Below are 14386 nucleotides of genomic sequence, written 5' to 3' on the forward strand. Positions count from 1 at the left end.
GGATTCACCAAGATAGGACAGATAATGGAGTATTTTCTCTGAATTTGTCAAGTGCAAATGGACTGGATATTGTAAATACAATTCTTACTTTATAAGTGTTCTTATTGAGTATAGTTTTACTATGTTAAAACTAAAACCTTTTTATTTAGACAAGGGGGAAATGTGTAATATTTAACTATGCAAAGATGAGTTGCATTTGTGTTGCAAAATATTTGTCTAACTATGTAAAGATGTGTTGTATAGCTGGGCAGTGGTGGCATACGTCTTTAATCCCAGCACTTGGGAGGTAGAGGCAGGCTGATATCTGTGAGTTCGAAGCTAGCCTGGTCTACAGAGTGAGTTCCAGGACAGGCTCCAAAGCTATAGAGAAAGCTTGAAAAACAAAACAAAACAAAACAAAACAAAAGTTGCATTTGTTTAACTATATAAAGATGTGTTGCTGTTTTTTACCTCGCCTGCCTAAGGCACCTTGACTGGTTTAATAAAAAGTTACATGGCCAGTAGCTAGGGAGGAGGAATAGGAACTTCCAGGCAGGGAGAGTAAGTAGAAGGAATTTAGGCTCAGGGGAGAATAAAGAAAAGAAAGATGATGACAGGGAGACACCAGGGGCCACCCAGCCAGACATAGAGAAAGCAGGAAAGCAGGACATACAGAATAAAGGAAAGGTGAAAAGCCCTGAGGCAAAACATAGATGAATAGAAACAGGTTAAATTAAGTTAAAAAGAGCTAGTGGGACAAGCCTAAGCTAAGGCTGAGCATTCATAATTAATACTAAGTGTCTATTTGGGAGTTGGTTGGCAGCCAAAGAAAATGCCAACTACAGAGAACCACATATGATAGCAGGCCCACTTCTGAGTGTGCATCAAATCTACAAGATGTTTGCATACCATGTTTACTACAACCCCAACAGTAGCCATCTGGGTATTCACTGACAAATGAATGAAGAAAATGCAGCATATACATATAATTCAGCCTTACAGTGGAAAGTCCTGCCACATACCAAAATATGTATGAAACCTGAGGACATCATGTTAAGTAAGATGAGTTAACCACAAAATGACAAAACTGTCATTGAACAAGACTCCTAAAAAGATCAAAGTCTACTAAACAAGACTCTTAAAAACTACAAGCTCTCAGAGAAAAAAGTAGGATGCACAGTAATTCTCTAATGGCAGAATTTCAGTTCTATAAGACTGAATTTTCCAGAGACCTCATGCACGATGAGGGTACACACAAGTAAGAGTGCACACACTGTACACTTTAACAATTCTATGTTGTGCTTTTACTACAAAAAATTTTTTAAATTTCAGGGTGGAATGTGGCTCAGTTGGTACAGACAATGCTTTCCCAGAGTACAGGAAACCCTGAATTTGTTCCCCAACATTGCATAAACAAACTGCATGGTGGTGGTGCACACCTGCAATCCTAGCACTCAGGAAGAGGAAGCAGGAGGATAAGAAGTTCAAGATTAGATCCTTTTTGACTACATAGTTAAGTCTGAGGCAAAAGAAACCAACTAACACTTTTGATATAATATGAGCAATGGTACATGATATCAAGACTTAATACTATAGCTTAGCATGGTGGCATGGAATCCAAGGCAGGAGGTTAGTGAGTTTGAGCTTGGGCTGCATAAGATCCCATGCCAACACCATTACCCTAGACCAAACCAAACCAAACCAAACCACAACAAAAAGAAGTAACTATAAACCTTTGTGATTCCCTTAACAAGGTGCTGGTCTGAGCTTAGAGATAGACCAAATGAGAGTGGAGAAACCACATCAACCATACATGTCCAGCCACAAGGCCAAGGGAAATTATAGTCACTGTGACAATAGTAGGACTAAAAACACACCTCAAAGCAGTGAAAACTAAGCCATGCCTCATACATCTATCAAGACCACCCCGAAGCAGATCACATATCCAAAAATAGGAGCTGACACTTTCTATTAATCATTTGAGGAAGAAACAAGACATTGTCATGACCTTTAGGAGGACACAAGCTTTGTAAATGGCACAAACCACAACCTGTGAAGAAAACTCATCAACGCTCTTTACCAAACCCAAACTTCTGCTCTGTAGACAACCACCTAGGAAAGAGAACAGAAGCCAGACTGAAAGGAAGCCCCTGGAATATACACATCTAGCATGACTCCTTTCAGGGGAAATGTGGAGCGCTTACAAATAATTTAAAATGAGAATAGCAAAAATCCTATTCTCGAAACAGGCCAGAGTATCAGCAGGAATGCCATCCAAAACGACATATGGAAGACCTACAATGCTGGTTTTTTGTGACCAGGAAATATAAAGGAAAACTGTAAAAGAAAAGTGGTTATTCCTAGACAGAATCTTGATTTGGCCACAGACTTTGGGTGTCTGTGAGCATGTTTCTGGATGAGTAAGTCAGTCCTCAGTGAAGCTGATGGCCTCTCTGGTGCAGGTCTCTCATCCAATCAGCTGAAGAACTGAACAGAACCCAATCTGTATCCAGCTGGGACACGGTGTCCATTCCCCACTTTGTACTAAGTCTTTAAAACCAGATTCATCTTAACTCAGAGCATGTAACATTCCCAGTGCTCTCCAGACACACAAGTTCACAGTGGCCCTGAAAGAATGTAGTACATATATGTGATGGGCAACTCCTCTGAGTCTGGGCTTCACATCACTGATGAGGAAGGGACACAGGTGGAGAAGATGTGAGTCACAGACCATGCCTGGCTTCCTAACCTGGTCACTGAACAGACTTTAAAACAACTGCTCATGTATGCAGAGCGTTGTGTACCCCAGCCAACCATCAGATCTGGCCATGAGGCCACTTCAGTTGTCAGTCAAACCAACACTTACAATTTAAAAAAAGGAATGTTGTTACTATTTATGTAATTCACATACTCTAAGACCCTCTTCAAAAGATAACACTTAGGGGGTTTGATTGTAATTGCAAGGTTGTGAAACCATTACCACCATCTATAAGAGAGTGTTTTCATAACCACATCACGGCCATTCCTCAAGACACAAGCATCGGCCATGACTCCGTCTCTGTTCTTGAAATTTCACACAAATGGAACAGGTTTTGTCTGTCTTTTTTTGTTGTTGTTGTTTCTGAGACTGATCATGATGTGGCATATACCAGTGTTTTGCTCTCTTTCTAGATGATGAGCAATCCTGTATTAATAACTGTTATGCACACACATTAAGACTGCATGTACTTTGGGGCAATTATGATTAAGATTGTGAAAGTTTTTGTACCTTATATAGACAGCAACTACCTAATGCCTAGGGTGTTTAAAAGGAGGCACCACTGTTTTTCACTCCCATCAACAGCACCTGAGGGTTTCCGATTTCTCCGCATCTCCCCACCCCATTATAGCAGAAGGAAGTAGTGTGTCCCAGTGGCTTTGGTTTGCACTTCCTTGATTACCAAAGACACTGAGCACCTTCTTATGTGCTTACTGGCTATCTGTGGATCTTTTCTGGAGAAAGTCTTCAAATTGTTTTGGTTTTTGGAATGCATGTAGGTGCACATGCACAAGTGTGTGTACAGGCCAGAGGTTGACATTTATGGTGTCTCTATTTTATTGGGGTAGGGTTTCCTGCCCAATCCAGAGCTTGTCAATTTGACTAGTCTAGACAGCCAGCTGTTTTGGGATACCCTGCCTCAGTCTTCCACATGCTAGGATTACAGGTGGGCTACAGGTAGCCTTCCGTAAAAAGGCTTTATGCGGGGGGGGGGGGGTCCTGGGATCTGAACTCAGGTCCTCAAGTCTGCATAGTGAGAACTTTGCTTTATCTACCATGTCTGCTCATTTTTTTTAAAGATTTATTTATTTATTATGTATACAACATTCTGCCTCGATGTATGCCCGCACGCCAGAGGAGGGCGCCAGATCTCAGTACAGATGGTTGTGAGCCACCATGTGGTTGCTGGGAATTGAACTCAGGACCTCTGGAAGAGCAGCCAATGCTCTTAACCTCTGAGCCACCTCTCCAGCCCATGTCTGCTCATTTTTAAAATTTAAGTCATTACTCAACAGTAAGATTTCTTCATATAGCTCAACACGTGCTCTTATCAGATCGGTGATTTGCAAATGTTTCTTCCTATTTTGTGAGCAATTATCTTGGTCAGTTCAGCTTATACAATCAACTATAGAAGTTAAAAAGGCTGAAAATCTTGGAGCAAGGTCCTGGCAGTGCTGGATCTAGCAAAAATTCTCTTGCTTGCTATAACCCCACATTTTCTTTTGGTATATATGCAGAGTGCTTTAGCCAACTATCTTCATATAAAAACATTAGAGAGTAGGAACACAGCTTAGTGGGCTTTTAAAAGGACTTGTTCCCAAGCCTGCTGACCTGAGTTCGATGCCTGGAACCTCATACATGGAGAGAACTGGCTCCTGGAAGCTGTTCTCTCTACTCATGCATGCCCACACATGTACATACAAAATAAATGAATGGGGGCTGGAGAGATGGCTCAGTGGTTGGGAGCGTTGCCTGCTCTTCCAAAGGTCCTGAGTTCAATTCCCAGCAACCACATGGTGGCCCACAACCATCTGTAATAAGGTCTGGTGCCCTCTTCTGGCCTTCGGCATACACACAGATAGAATACTGTATACATAATAAATAATAAATATTTTAAAAAATAAATGAATGCAAACAAAAAAAACCACAATAATCCAGGCTGGGATTAGTGTCACTCACAGTAGTGCTTGACTAGCATGCACGAAGTCCTATGCTCCGTCACATCAAACCAGGTATAGTGAGTGGCACATGCCTGTAATCCCAGCACTTAGAAGGGAGAGCAGGAGAATGGAAGAAGACGGTCAGTTGATAGGAGAACACATGTGATATGACAGTAAACAGGGAAGATACAGACAAAAAGGTGTAAGGAGGGATGGGGAAGAGAAGGGGTGGGGGAAGGGTAATCAAACTGAGTATTAAAAAGACATATGCAAACCTATTTTGTAAGCTAACTGAAAACTAATTAAAAGAAGTTTGAACCAGGCAGTGGTGCACACACCTTTAATCCCAGCACTCAGGAGGCAGAGGCAGGTGGATCTCTGAGTTTAAGGCCAGCCTGGTCTACAAGAGCTAGTCCAGGACAGCCAGGGCTGTTACACAGAGAAGCCCTGTCTTAAAAAGAGGAAAAAAAAAAAAAAGGTTTGAATGTAGTCACCCTGCATGGGTAAATTATACTGCTCCGAAAGCCATAAATTAAATAAAAATCCTAGTACCAGGTGTGGAGTGCCTCCCCTAAGTTGTTGGCCACTGAAGTGTGAGAGGTCCCTAAAACAATACAGGCTACTTTACTGCCATTGTTCAAGGCTGCCAATCAGAATTGGATGGTTATGACCCCATTGCTGAAAACACCACACACTTTGGTGGCAGGACTTGGAAACTTCCTTCTTTCTGGATAGCTTTCACAGTGTTGGAAGGTGCTACACAGGCTGCTAGGAGAGGGAAAATAGTCATCAACAGACTCACTCAGCTATGAAGCCTGCCAGGAAAGAGTTGACCACTTTTGCAATAGCAGTATGAACGTTATGAGGGTTAGTAACTAACCATTTTCTGATTGGATTTTAGATCCACTACACAGGAGGAATTCACATTTGGTACTGTAAACCTGGTCAAAAGCCTATGGCTGGTTTCCTACTAGGGAACCTATTAAGGCTGTTTTGTGGTCAAGCTGTCAAACTGCCTTCTAAGTATTTATTAACTATAGACGAGTGATGCTCTCAGTACTGGTCAGAGAAGCTTCTCTGTGTAGTGAGCAACAGTTTAACACAAAGACTCATAACTGATCAAAGTTTTGAAAGTACACGTCCTGTGCTGGATCCCAAATGGGACATCTGTGCCACTCCCTCCAAAGCTTGAGGCATACTCAAGAGGGAGTAGAAAGAATGTAACTGCCACAGGATGGGGAGAGGGCTGTGAAACAGTTTTTTGGACATGATATGGTGGTTGTACTTAGGAGCTCACAGCAGCTGTGGTCACGATGGGGCCCATCAGCATTCCATCATGGATTGCAAAGGGGCTCACAAGGCCACACCACTCCTTGAGGAGCTACTGGCAACTAGAGGTTGCTGGAGGAATGGGTGTTATAGCACTGTTGCCCATGCTCCAATAGATAACCCCCATCCATCCTCCTGCAAGTAACTCTACACACACTCACTGGTTCACAAAATATAAAATGAGATTAAGTAAGGGACTTGTTGAAAAAAAGTAGATTTAGTAGTAGAGGAGAATCAGAGGATAGTGAAGGAAAAATGAATATATATATATATACACACATGAATACATCAAAGAATAATTTTAAAAATTGCAAATGGAGGACTGGAAATGGCTCAACAGTTACAAGTACTTGCTGCTCTTGCAGAAGATATGGGATTGGTTTCCAGCACCCACGAGGTGGTTCACAACTGTCTGTATCCAGTTGTAGTTGATCCTTCACTCTCTTCTGGACTCCATAGGCACCAGGCACACAGGGTACACTTACATAAATGCAGGCAAAATATTCATACACACAACTTTTAAAATATTTAAAAATTGCAATGTGACAAGGGGTTAAAAATAAAACTCGGGGCCAGGTGGTGGTGGCGCACGCCTTTAATCCCAGCACTCGGGAGGAAGTCAGGTGAATCCCTGTGAGTTTGATGCCAGCCTGGTCTACAAGAGCTAGTTCCAGGACAGCTAGGGCTGTTATACAGAGAAACCCTGTCTTGAAAAACAAACAAACAAAATAAATAAACAAATAAAACTTGGATGAGGTATGTTTAATGCAAAAATGCTAAACTAAAAAAAAAAGTTCCTCATCCTTGACTATATAGCACGTTTTATCTGTTCCAAATTGAACCGTTCTCAAAGATTACACCGCAAGGACTGGGGCTTCAGCATACATTTTTTAGGGGTTGGACATGGGCACACTTACTCTGAATGACAGTCTTTTCATTTTTGCAGCTTCCCACAAAGTAGTCTTTTATCTGTGGGTCCTTGTACTCAGGTGTTGAGAAACCACAGACTAACTCAAGGTTAGAGTTATCTGGTATATTGTGCTAGAAGCTTTATAATTTTAGGTCTTTATGAATTTAGTTCTTTATGAATTTAGTTCTTTCGACTTATTTTTAGCTCTTGGATATTTTGTAATATAGGGACCCAACTACATTTTGTTTGTGAAAACCCAGTTATTTTCAGCACTTGTTGAAAACACTATTCTTGATCTGTCTTGACATACTTGCTAAAATAAATTACTCTAAATATATGGGTTAAAAGCTGAGTGTGGGGCTAGACAGATGGCTCAGTGGTTAAGAGCATTGCCTACTCTTCCAAAGGTCCTGAGTTCAATTCCCAGCAACAACATGGTGGCTCACAACCATCTGTAATGAGGTCTGGTGCCTCTTCTGGCCTTCGGCATACACACAGACAGAACAATGTATACATAATAAATAAATATTTAAAAAAAAACTTTAAAACAACAAACAAACAAGGAGATGTCTGACAGAAAGAGAAGGAAAAGAAAAAAGACATAAGTGTAGATAATTCTGTAGAACTGTGATTAATACTATAAAGAAATCAAAACTGAGGGTGGGGGCTTCAGAAATGGCTCAGAGATTAAGAGCACTTGCTGCTCCAGAGGATCTGAGGCTTCGTTCCCAGCACCCATGACAAGGCTGGAAAATGTAGCTCTAGATATGGGAATCTGATACTTTTAGCCTTCTCAGAGAATGTGCACTCATATGTGCATACCAATATGCAGACACACAAACACCTAACATAATTAAAAATAAATCTTTAAAAATGAGTAATTAAGATGGTTATTATGGGGGCGCACACCTTTAATCCCAGTACTGGGGAAGGCAGAGGTAGGAGATCTCTTGAGTTTCAGGCCAGCTTGGTCTACAGAGCGAGTTCCAGAGCAGCCAGAGCTATACAGTGAGACTATCCCAAATACCCAAAACTCAGCTGGGCAGTGAGGATGCATGCACTAAGGCCACCTCTCAGGGTTAATTGGTGACACCAAAAAGCTAGTAAAAAGAAGATTGAAGAAACAGTAAAAGAACCATAGACTTCCCAGAAAGAAAGAAGAAAACCTGAAGAAACATGTGGTTGAACAGTATGAAGGTAGGAAGAAGAGAAGAAGGTAGAGCGAGCAGCAATAGTTCTTGTCTAAAAACTCCCAACCCAGTAGGGAGGGAGCAGGAAAGAACACCAGTAGACACTGTGAAGATCTAAAGTGGGGCACGTGGACCCACAACTGTCAAGATAGGCATGGGCAATTGAGCTGGGAAAGGTCTGAGAAGACAGATGGGTAGGAAAGAGTATCTAAAAGGAGGAAGAGGCTGGGGGACAGGGTATGAGTTGGAGGCCAGCCTGGTCTACATGGCAAGGTACATGACAGCTGGGCCTACAGAGACCTTGGCTCAAGATGGATGAATGGATGGAAGAATGGATGATAGGACGTGAGGAAGGATAACCTAGGATAGAGGTAGGTAATGGGCAGCACCAGAGGTTCACAGCCAGGAAAGTAAAGCCAGGCCCAGACCTTTAAAAAACAAACAAACAAAAAAAAAAAAAATCAGTTTTCTCCATTTAGACACATTCTGCCAAATAATTACTAGTTGTGACAACAGTGAATAACTCTCTTGAAGTTTTCAAATGGTTCCGATGTCTAACCACATACCATCAGCAGAGTCTGAACTCTGACACAGTCCCATGAGACTGATAGTCATGGGACTTCCACAGATGGATACATACACTGACTATACAGGTCAGTCAGTCTCCTTTCTTCTTGGACTGCAGGCCTCTGGGGCAATGTCAGCCAAGACTTTACACAGTTCACAAGGCTTCGCAGCACCAGCTATTATTTCCATGATCACTGGCTCAGGCTGTCAGTCACAGGAGCCCAGTCCCCTTCCACTACTCAACTTCACATTGGTTTCACTGGTATCTTTAAAAATAGAAAGGAAAAAAAAGTTAATGCCAGAGGGTGGTGGCACAAGCCTTTAATCCCAGCACTTGGGAGGCAGAGGCAGGCAAATCTCTAAATTCAAGGCTAATCTGGTCTACAGAGTATCCCAGGATAGCCAGGGCTGCTTGGAGAAACCCTATCTCAAAACAAACAAAAACAGAAGTTTATTTTTTATGTCTGTACATGTGTGTGGAAGCATGAGTGTTAATACAGTATATGAGGAGAACACGGTACAACTTTTGGGAAACTGGTTTCTTCTTCAACTACATGGGTTCCAGGGATCAAAATCAGGTCATTGGGTTTGGCAGGCAGCAGGTGCCTTTACCTACTGAGCCATATTATCTGTGCTTCAACTTAGCAATGCCTCTAACATGATCCACCCACCACAGAGAACTAGGTATTACAAAATGTTTTGTTTTCCTAATTTAAAAAATCTGTTTAAGATAACAACAACAACAGCAATAAAAACCCAGAAGTTATCATGGAATTCAAGCCTTTCTAATCTCAGTGGGCACCCACCTTTCACAAACACAGAGATACACCAATGGGACACACATCTGAAACAGATTCATTCACTCAAATGTCCAACAAATCAAAGACAAGGTGAGTGAGAGGTGGGAAGACTTGAGCATCAGGCAGAGTTCTTAAAGAACAAAAGGAATTCAGGTGGGCCCACCAATGGATGGCAGGTTCTAAAAGGACGACGCTTCAGACTAGAATAGAGAGCACGCTGAAGATCTGGCAGGGTTTGGTGCATAAAGGAGTAAGGAGATTACAATTTACCAAGTACTTAAGAGTGCAAAAAGAATGCACCAAGTACTCTTAGTATCATATAGCCTGCCCACTGAGAAAAGCAGCTTCAAATCTGCATATTAAAAGATCTAGACTGTTGTAGGATACTGCTATACCTACTACCTAATGCAGTGTGTGCCTGTCTCAAGTCAAACTTTTTTTTTTTTTTTTGATTTTTCGAGACAGGGTTTCTCTGTGGCTTTGGAGCCTGCCCTGGAACTAGCTCTGTAGACCAGGCTGGTCTCGAACTCACAGAGATCCGCCTGCCTCTGCCTCCCAAGTGCTGGGATTAAAGGCGTGCGCCTCCATCACCCGCTTCAAGTCAAACTTTTATGATTATCTGCAGCTTTAATACTTGATGATCCTTCCAATCCAGCCAAAATCAAGTTTGCAAAAGTGCTCTATAAGTTATAATACAGGGCTTGTATTACACTTTCTGTGTGATATTTCAAGATATGAATTACCAAAGCAGTAATTGGTCCACCAGTGTTTTATCAAATTCAAGACTGAAATTTTAACTATTCCTGTAAAACTTCCAAGAACACATGAGTTTATGCTCAAAAACACACCTAGGCTTCTGTAAAGCACAGAACAGATCAGCAGCTGTGTCTGTGTGTCTAAGAGAACTAACTGCAGGAGCTAGACACCTGACTAGGTGTCCAAAAGCGGAAAGGTACAGCAGGTGAGATTCAGGAAGGAGCTGGGGTCAGAGCTGGCTGTCCCAGTGTCTTCAGCTCCTGCCACTGGACTGAACAGCCGCTTCCTGACTTAGGTGATGAGCAGAGAAGGTTGGCATGGCACTAGGCCACAGCTATCTGGAGGGAAGTAGGAATACTGATGGAGTGGTGTCTTCAGTAGAGTAATTTGAAGGAAGAAAAATCTTCTGTAACTAAAGATTGCTTAAAACTTAAATCAAACAAGGGATCTAAGCTTAAGACGTTGAGCCACAAATCCCAGTTTCCCCTTGCTTCAAAGGGCTGTCATTTACAAACTGGCATCAGAACAGACTTCAGCAGAAAATTCTGCAGTCAGAATACAAGAGGATGTCTTATGAACCACATTTCCAGAGCTTTTGAAGAACACAGAAACAAGTCCCCTAAGCAACATTCAGTCCAGAGATCCTCATGCTGGTGACTTTGTACCCAGGGCAACCTGGTGAAGTCTGGAGGTATTCTGAGGACACTCCTACACCTGGAGGGCAGAGGTTAGAGATACTAGGAAACATCCTGAAATTCCTGACCCCAGAAACTGGGAAATTAAGCCCAAAGGTTCCAAGGGCTATAAAGAAGCCTGTATCAGTTCACCACTATGGAGGAAATATATGCATATCAGCAATAGCACCTCAAAGGAAAACGAAGAGAAAGGAAAAACAGAAAGAGTTCCTGCCAGGGGCCTGAGACTGCACAATAGACATCTTAGTCTACTGCTTAAGCCCACCTACAGTTGTCAAGCCTGCACATCTGAGGAGGCCTTGCTTGGCAGGCAAAAAAAAAAAAAAATCTGTCAATGATAAAAATACATAAATTACGAATTTTTCAGTGAATAAAAAAGTGTAAAGGTCTATCTAGTATACTCCGTTCCCAGGACTGTTCAGGAGCCCTCTAGCCCCCAATCCTCACTTCCTGTGGATCCCAACCCACCATGTCACACCTGCATCTGGACATTCCTAAGACTGTCCACAAATACATTTCTCCTGGCATCCTGATCGATTCTGTGCCAATACATACTTCTAAATCAAAGCTCTAAAACTTCCCAGTACCCAGCATTAATTACTCTTGAAAAAATGACAAAAAAAAAAAAAAGCGAAAAATGTAGCTCAGTTGGCACAGTACTTGCCAACGGTGCAGAAAGTCCTGGATCTGATATCCATCACTGCATAAAGTGGGTGTGGTACACATGCCTGAAATCCCAGCACTCTGGAGCCAGGAGCAGCAGAAATTCAAGGTCATCCTTAGCTACCCAGTGAATTGCAGGCCAGCCAAGACGGTGTGAGAGCCCATCTCAAAAAACAAAGAACAAACAAGCAATAGTAACTTATAGGAAAAACATTAACAAAGCAAAGACATACTGTCAACATAACAGAAATTATATGGTAGGACCTAAAGGACTTGGAGGGAAGTGCTATTTTTTTTCTGGAGGAAGTAGCATTTCTACCCACAAATCTTTGCTTATAGTCACTCTTCCAAAAAAGAAAGAGACAGCAATCTTGTTTAACGACACCACCACCTCTCTGTACCTACATGAGGATCCACGTAATCATTTTGCTCAGAAGCTGTGCAACTGCTTTGGAATGCAAAGTGCACTCATGATCACCAGAAGATGTAGAACTGGAGGAATCCTTTCCTGGCCATCCATTTCCTTGCCTAAGGCATTTAGTAGGCCAGAGAGGGAGCTCTGGAAACCCTTCCTGTCTGTGCGTCCTAAATTCACCAGCCAAAGCAGAAAACCAGGTTCTCCCAAAGCAACTTCCTTGCAATAGGCCTGGAGGCCCCCGACTAGGCCGCAAAGTGGTTACAGGTCCACTGATAGCAGTTCCCAGGTACAGCCCACTAGGAGCTGCAGGGTTTCCATCTGTCAATCAACAGAAATCCAACAATGCCAGAAAACTGCGGCTAAGGACTGTTAGATTCCCAGCACACAGGAGGAAGTACAAAGAGAGTTCAAGGCCAACAGAAGCCTGCTTTAAACAAACAAACAAAAAAAAAATAAGGCCTAAGGGTATAGCGCAGTAGCAGAATGATCATTTGCCTAGCAGCACAAGAACTAAGTTTGTCACGAGTCCGCCCCCCCCCCATAACCCTTCGTTTTGAAGGTGTGGCAAAGAGGCTGGCGATGCCAGCATTGTTTGCTCCTTTCCTTGGGTGAATAAAGCATGGGATACAAAACAGCAATTAAATATGGCTGCTCACCTACTGCTGAAGAGGAGCAGCAGGGCCTTGCTTCTGCCCTCCTGTGAAGACCAACTACACCAGAGCAGTCAGATGTCACAGGGACAATGACAGCAGATAACTTCCAGTGAATGCCAAGACGTCCGTGTGCAATACGTGATCGCTCACTTCACCCTAGTGGGAAACAAACGCTCCCTAGGGCTTACATCTGATGAGAGAATGCCAGCAATCAGGTGCCTCCCATACGCACTCCGGGGCTCCCTAAGCACAAGCAGGCAGCCGAGCTTAGAACCTGTGCTCTTCAATCTCGGCTAAACTACCCACCCACCGCCAAGCCACACGGCAACCGCTCGGTCACCACAGAGATAGACACGGTGCCAAGCGCTCCAGAAGAAAGCTGCCCGGCCCTCAGGAGGAATGTAGAACCCCAAGGCTCGGCCGCCTTCCTAAAAACTACCCGATTTGTTCTCCGAAGGCTTTCTTCCCCGGTGCGTCACCGCAGACCATCCGCCACCATCAAACCCCCTTTTAACCGAAGAGCCACTAGCAGTCGTCCATCAAGGGGTGAACATTTGTCCTAGAGGAACGCACTGGCGCAGCGACCACCCAAGGTCACGCCCCGGAAACCAAGGGCAGGAGCTGCGCTGGGGACGGCCAGGGAGGCAGGGTGCCACCGGGTCGCCAATGCTCCCCAATGGCCCCCTAATTAGCACCAAGGCATGCCCGCCACGCCCCAGGCCGAGCTTCCGGAAGAACGCCGGGTACCGCCGCGACCCACGCCCACGACCAGGGGCCCCCAATTCTCCAGTGCCCGCAGCCTGGGCCGTAGCCCTGCTGCCCGCACACGGAATGCCCGCAGCCTCTAGGCGGGAGGCGGGGCTCAGGCGCCGTCGCCCGGACCTCGGGGGTCCTCAGACCCCGCCGCCCCGCGCCATCGGGTCCCCAAGACGCAGAGAGCTCCCGGGGGCCCCGCCGAAAGGCCCCGGCCCCTGCCTGACGCCCCGGAGAGCCACAGCCCACCGACCCCGACCCCGCCCCCGGCCGTGCAGCCCCTGGAGAAGCGGCTCCCGCCGCGCCCCAGCCTCGGCGCCCCCACGGCGCCTTCGAAGGTGTGGTAGCGGCTCTGGTCGCGCCCAGAACGCACCTTGAGGGTCGGGTACTCCTGCACCTTCAGGGTCATGGACAGCTGGGCCGCCGACTCCTGCACCGCCATCTTGGGCCGGCCGAGCGGAGGAGGCGGGTACGCGGCACGCCGGGTAGTGACGTGCGACGCGCGGGGGCAGGCGGAGCGGCTGAGCGCCTGCACCAATCACGTCACCGGACCGCTCGAGAGGAAGAAGTCCCGGGCCAGTCACCGTCCACGGGCTCGACCAATCGTCGACGGCTCTAGAGAGCGGCTTCCTCATAGAATTGTCAGCCGGCCTAGGCCGCTGATGCGGGTTTAAGTAGCCTAGACACCTACGCCGTGTGCATTTTGGCGGTTGGGGCTGGGTAGCGCGTGTTAGATAGCTGTCTTGTAAACGCCCACGCCCCCGCCCACGCACCGGTCACTTCTGGTAGTGGCCACTGGCCCTGTCTCAGTGCTTGGTGGCCATCATCTATTGGTGGTCACACAGAGGTGCGGTTTTTGCCATCCGGGAACTACTTTCCTTCGTCTCCATTTTCACGGATTAGCAGAGCTGGAGTCCTTACACAGGCTTCCTAATGAAAGATAAAAGTGGATGTTTACAATAGAGTAGGACGGGG

At 44.9% G+C, this 14386-nt stretch overlaps 1 protein-coding gene across 4 annotated transcripts in view; it reads right to left on the minus strand.

Moving 5' to 3' along the window:
- Nucleotides 1-13913, minus strand: part of Maea (macrophage erythroblast attacher, E3 ubiquitin ligase) — a 35536-nt gene extending 21623 nt beyond the window's left edge. Inside the window, exons 1-3 of one of the 4 annotated variants that reach the window (XM_050141308.1) lie at nucleotides 13785-13903; nucleotides 12662-12848; nucleotides 8747-8939 (exon numbers count right to left, since the gene is read on the minus strand). Coding sequence is in view for 1 of the 4 variants with exons in the window: in XM_050141306.1 (XP_049997263.1) it covers nucleotides 13785-13853 (69 nt within the window). In the remaining 3 variants the exon portion in view is untranslated. Of the gene's footprint in view, nucleotides 1-8746; nucleotides 8940-12661; nucleotides 12849-13784 lie in introns of all 4 variants that reach the window. The other 3 variants (XM_050141307.1, XM_050141309.1, XM_050141306.1) reach the window with 3 other exon arrangements.
- Nucleotides 13914-14386: the final 473 nt, after the last annotated feature.

This window comes from Alexandromys fortis, unplaced genomic scaffold (assembly GCF_014885135.2).
Source record: "Alexandromys fortis isolate MF-2015 unplaced genomic scaffold, M_Fortis_MF-2015_v1.1 scaffold_7, whole genome shotgun sequence".
In the NCBI taxonomy this organism is placed as follows: Eukaryota; Metazoa; Chordata; class Mammalia; order Rodentia; family Cricetidae; genus Alexandromys; species Alexandromys fortis.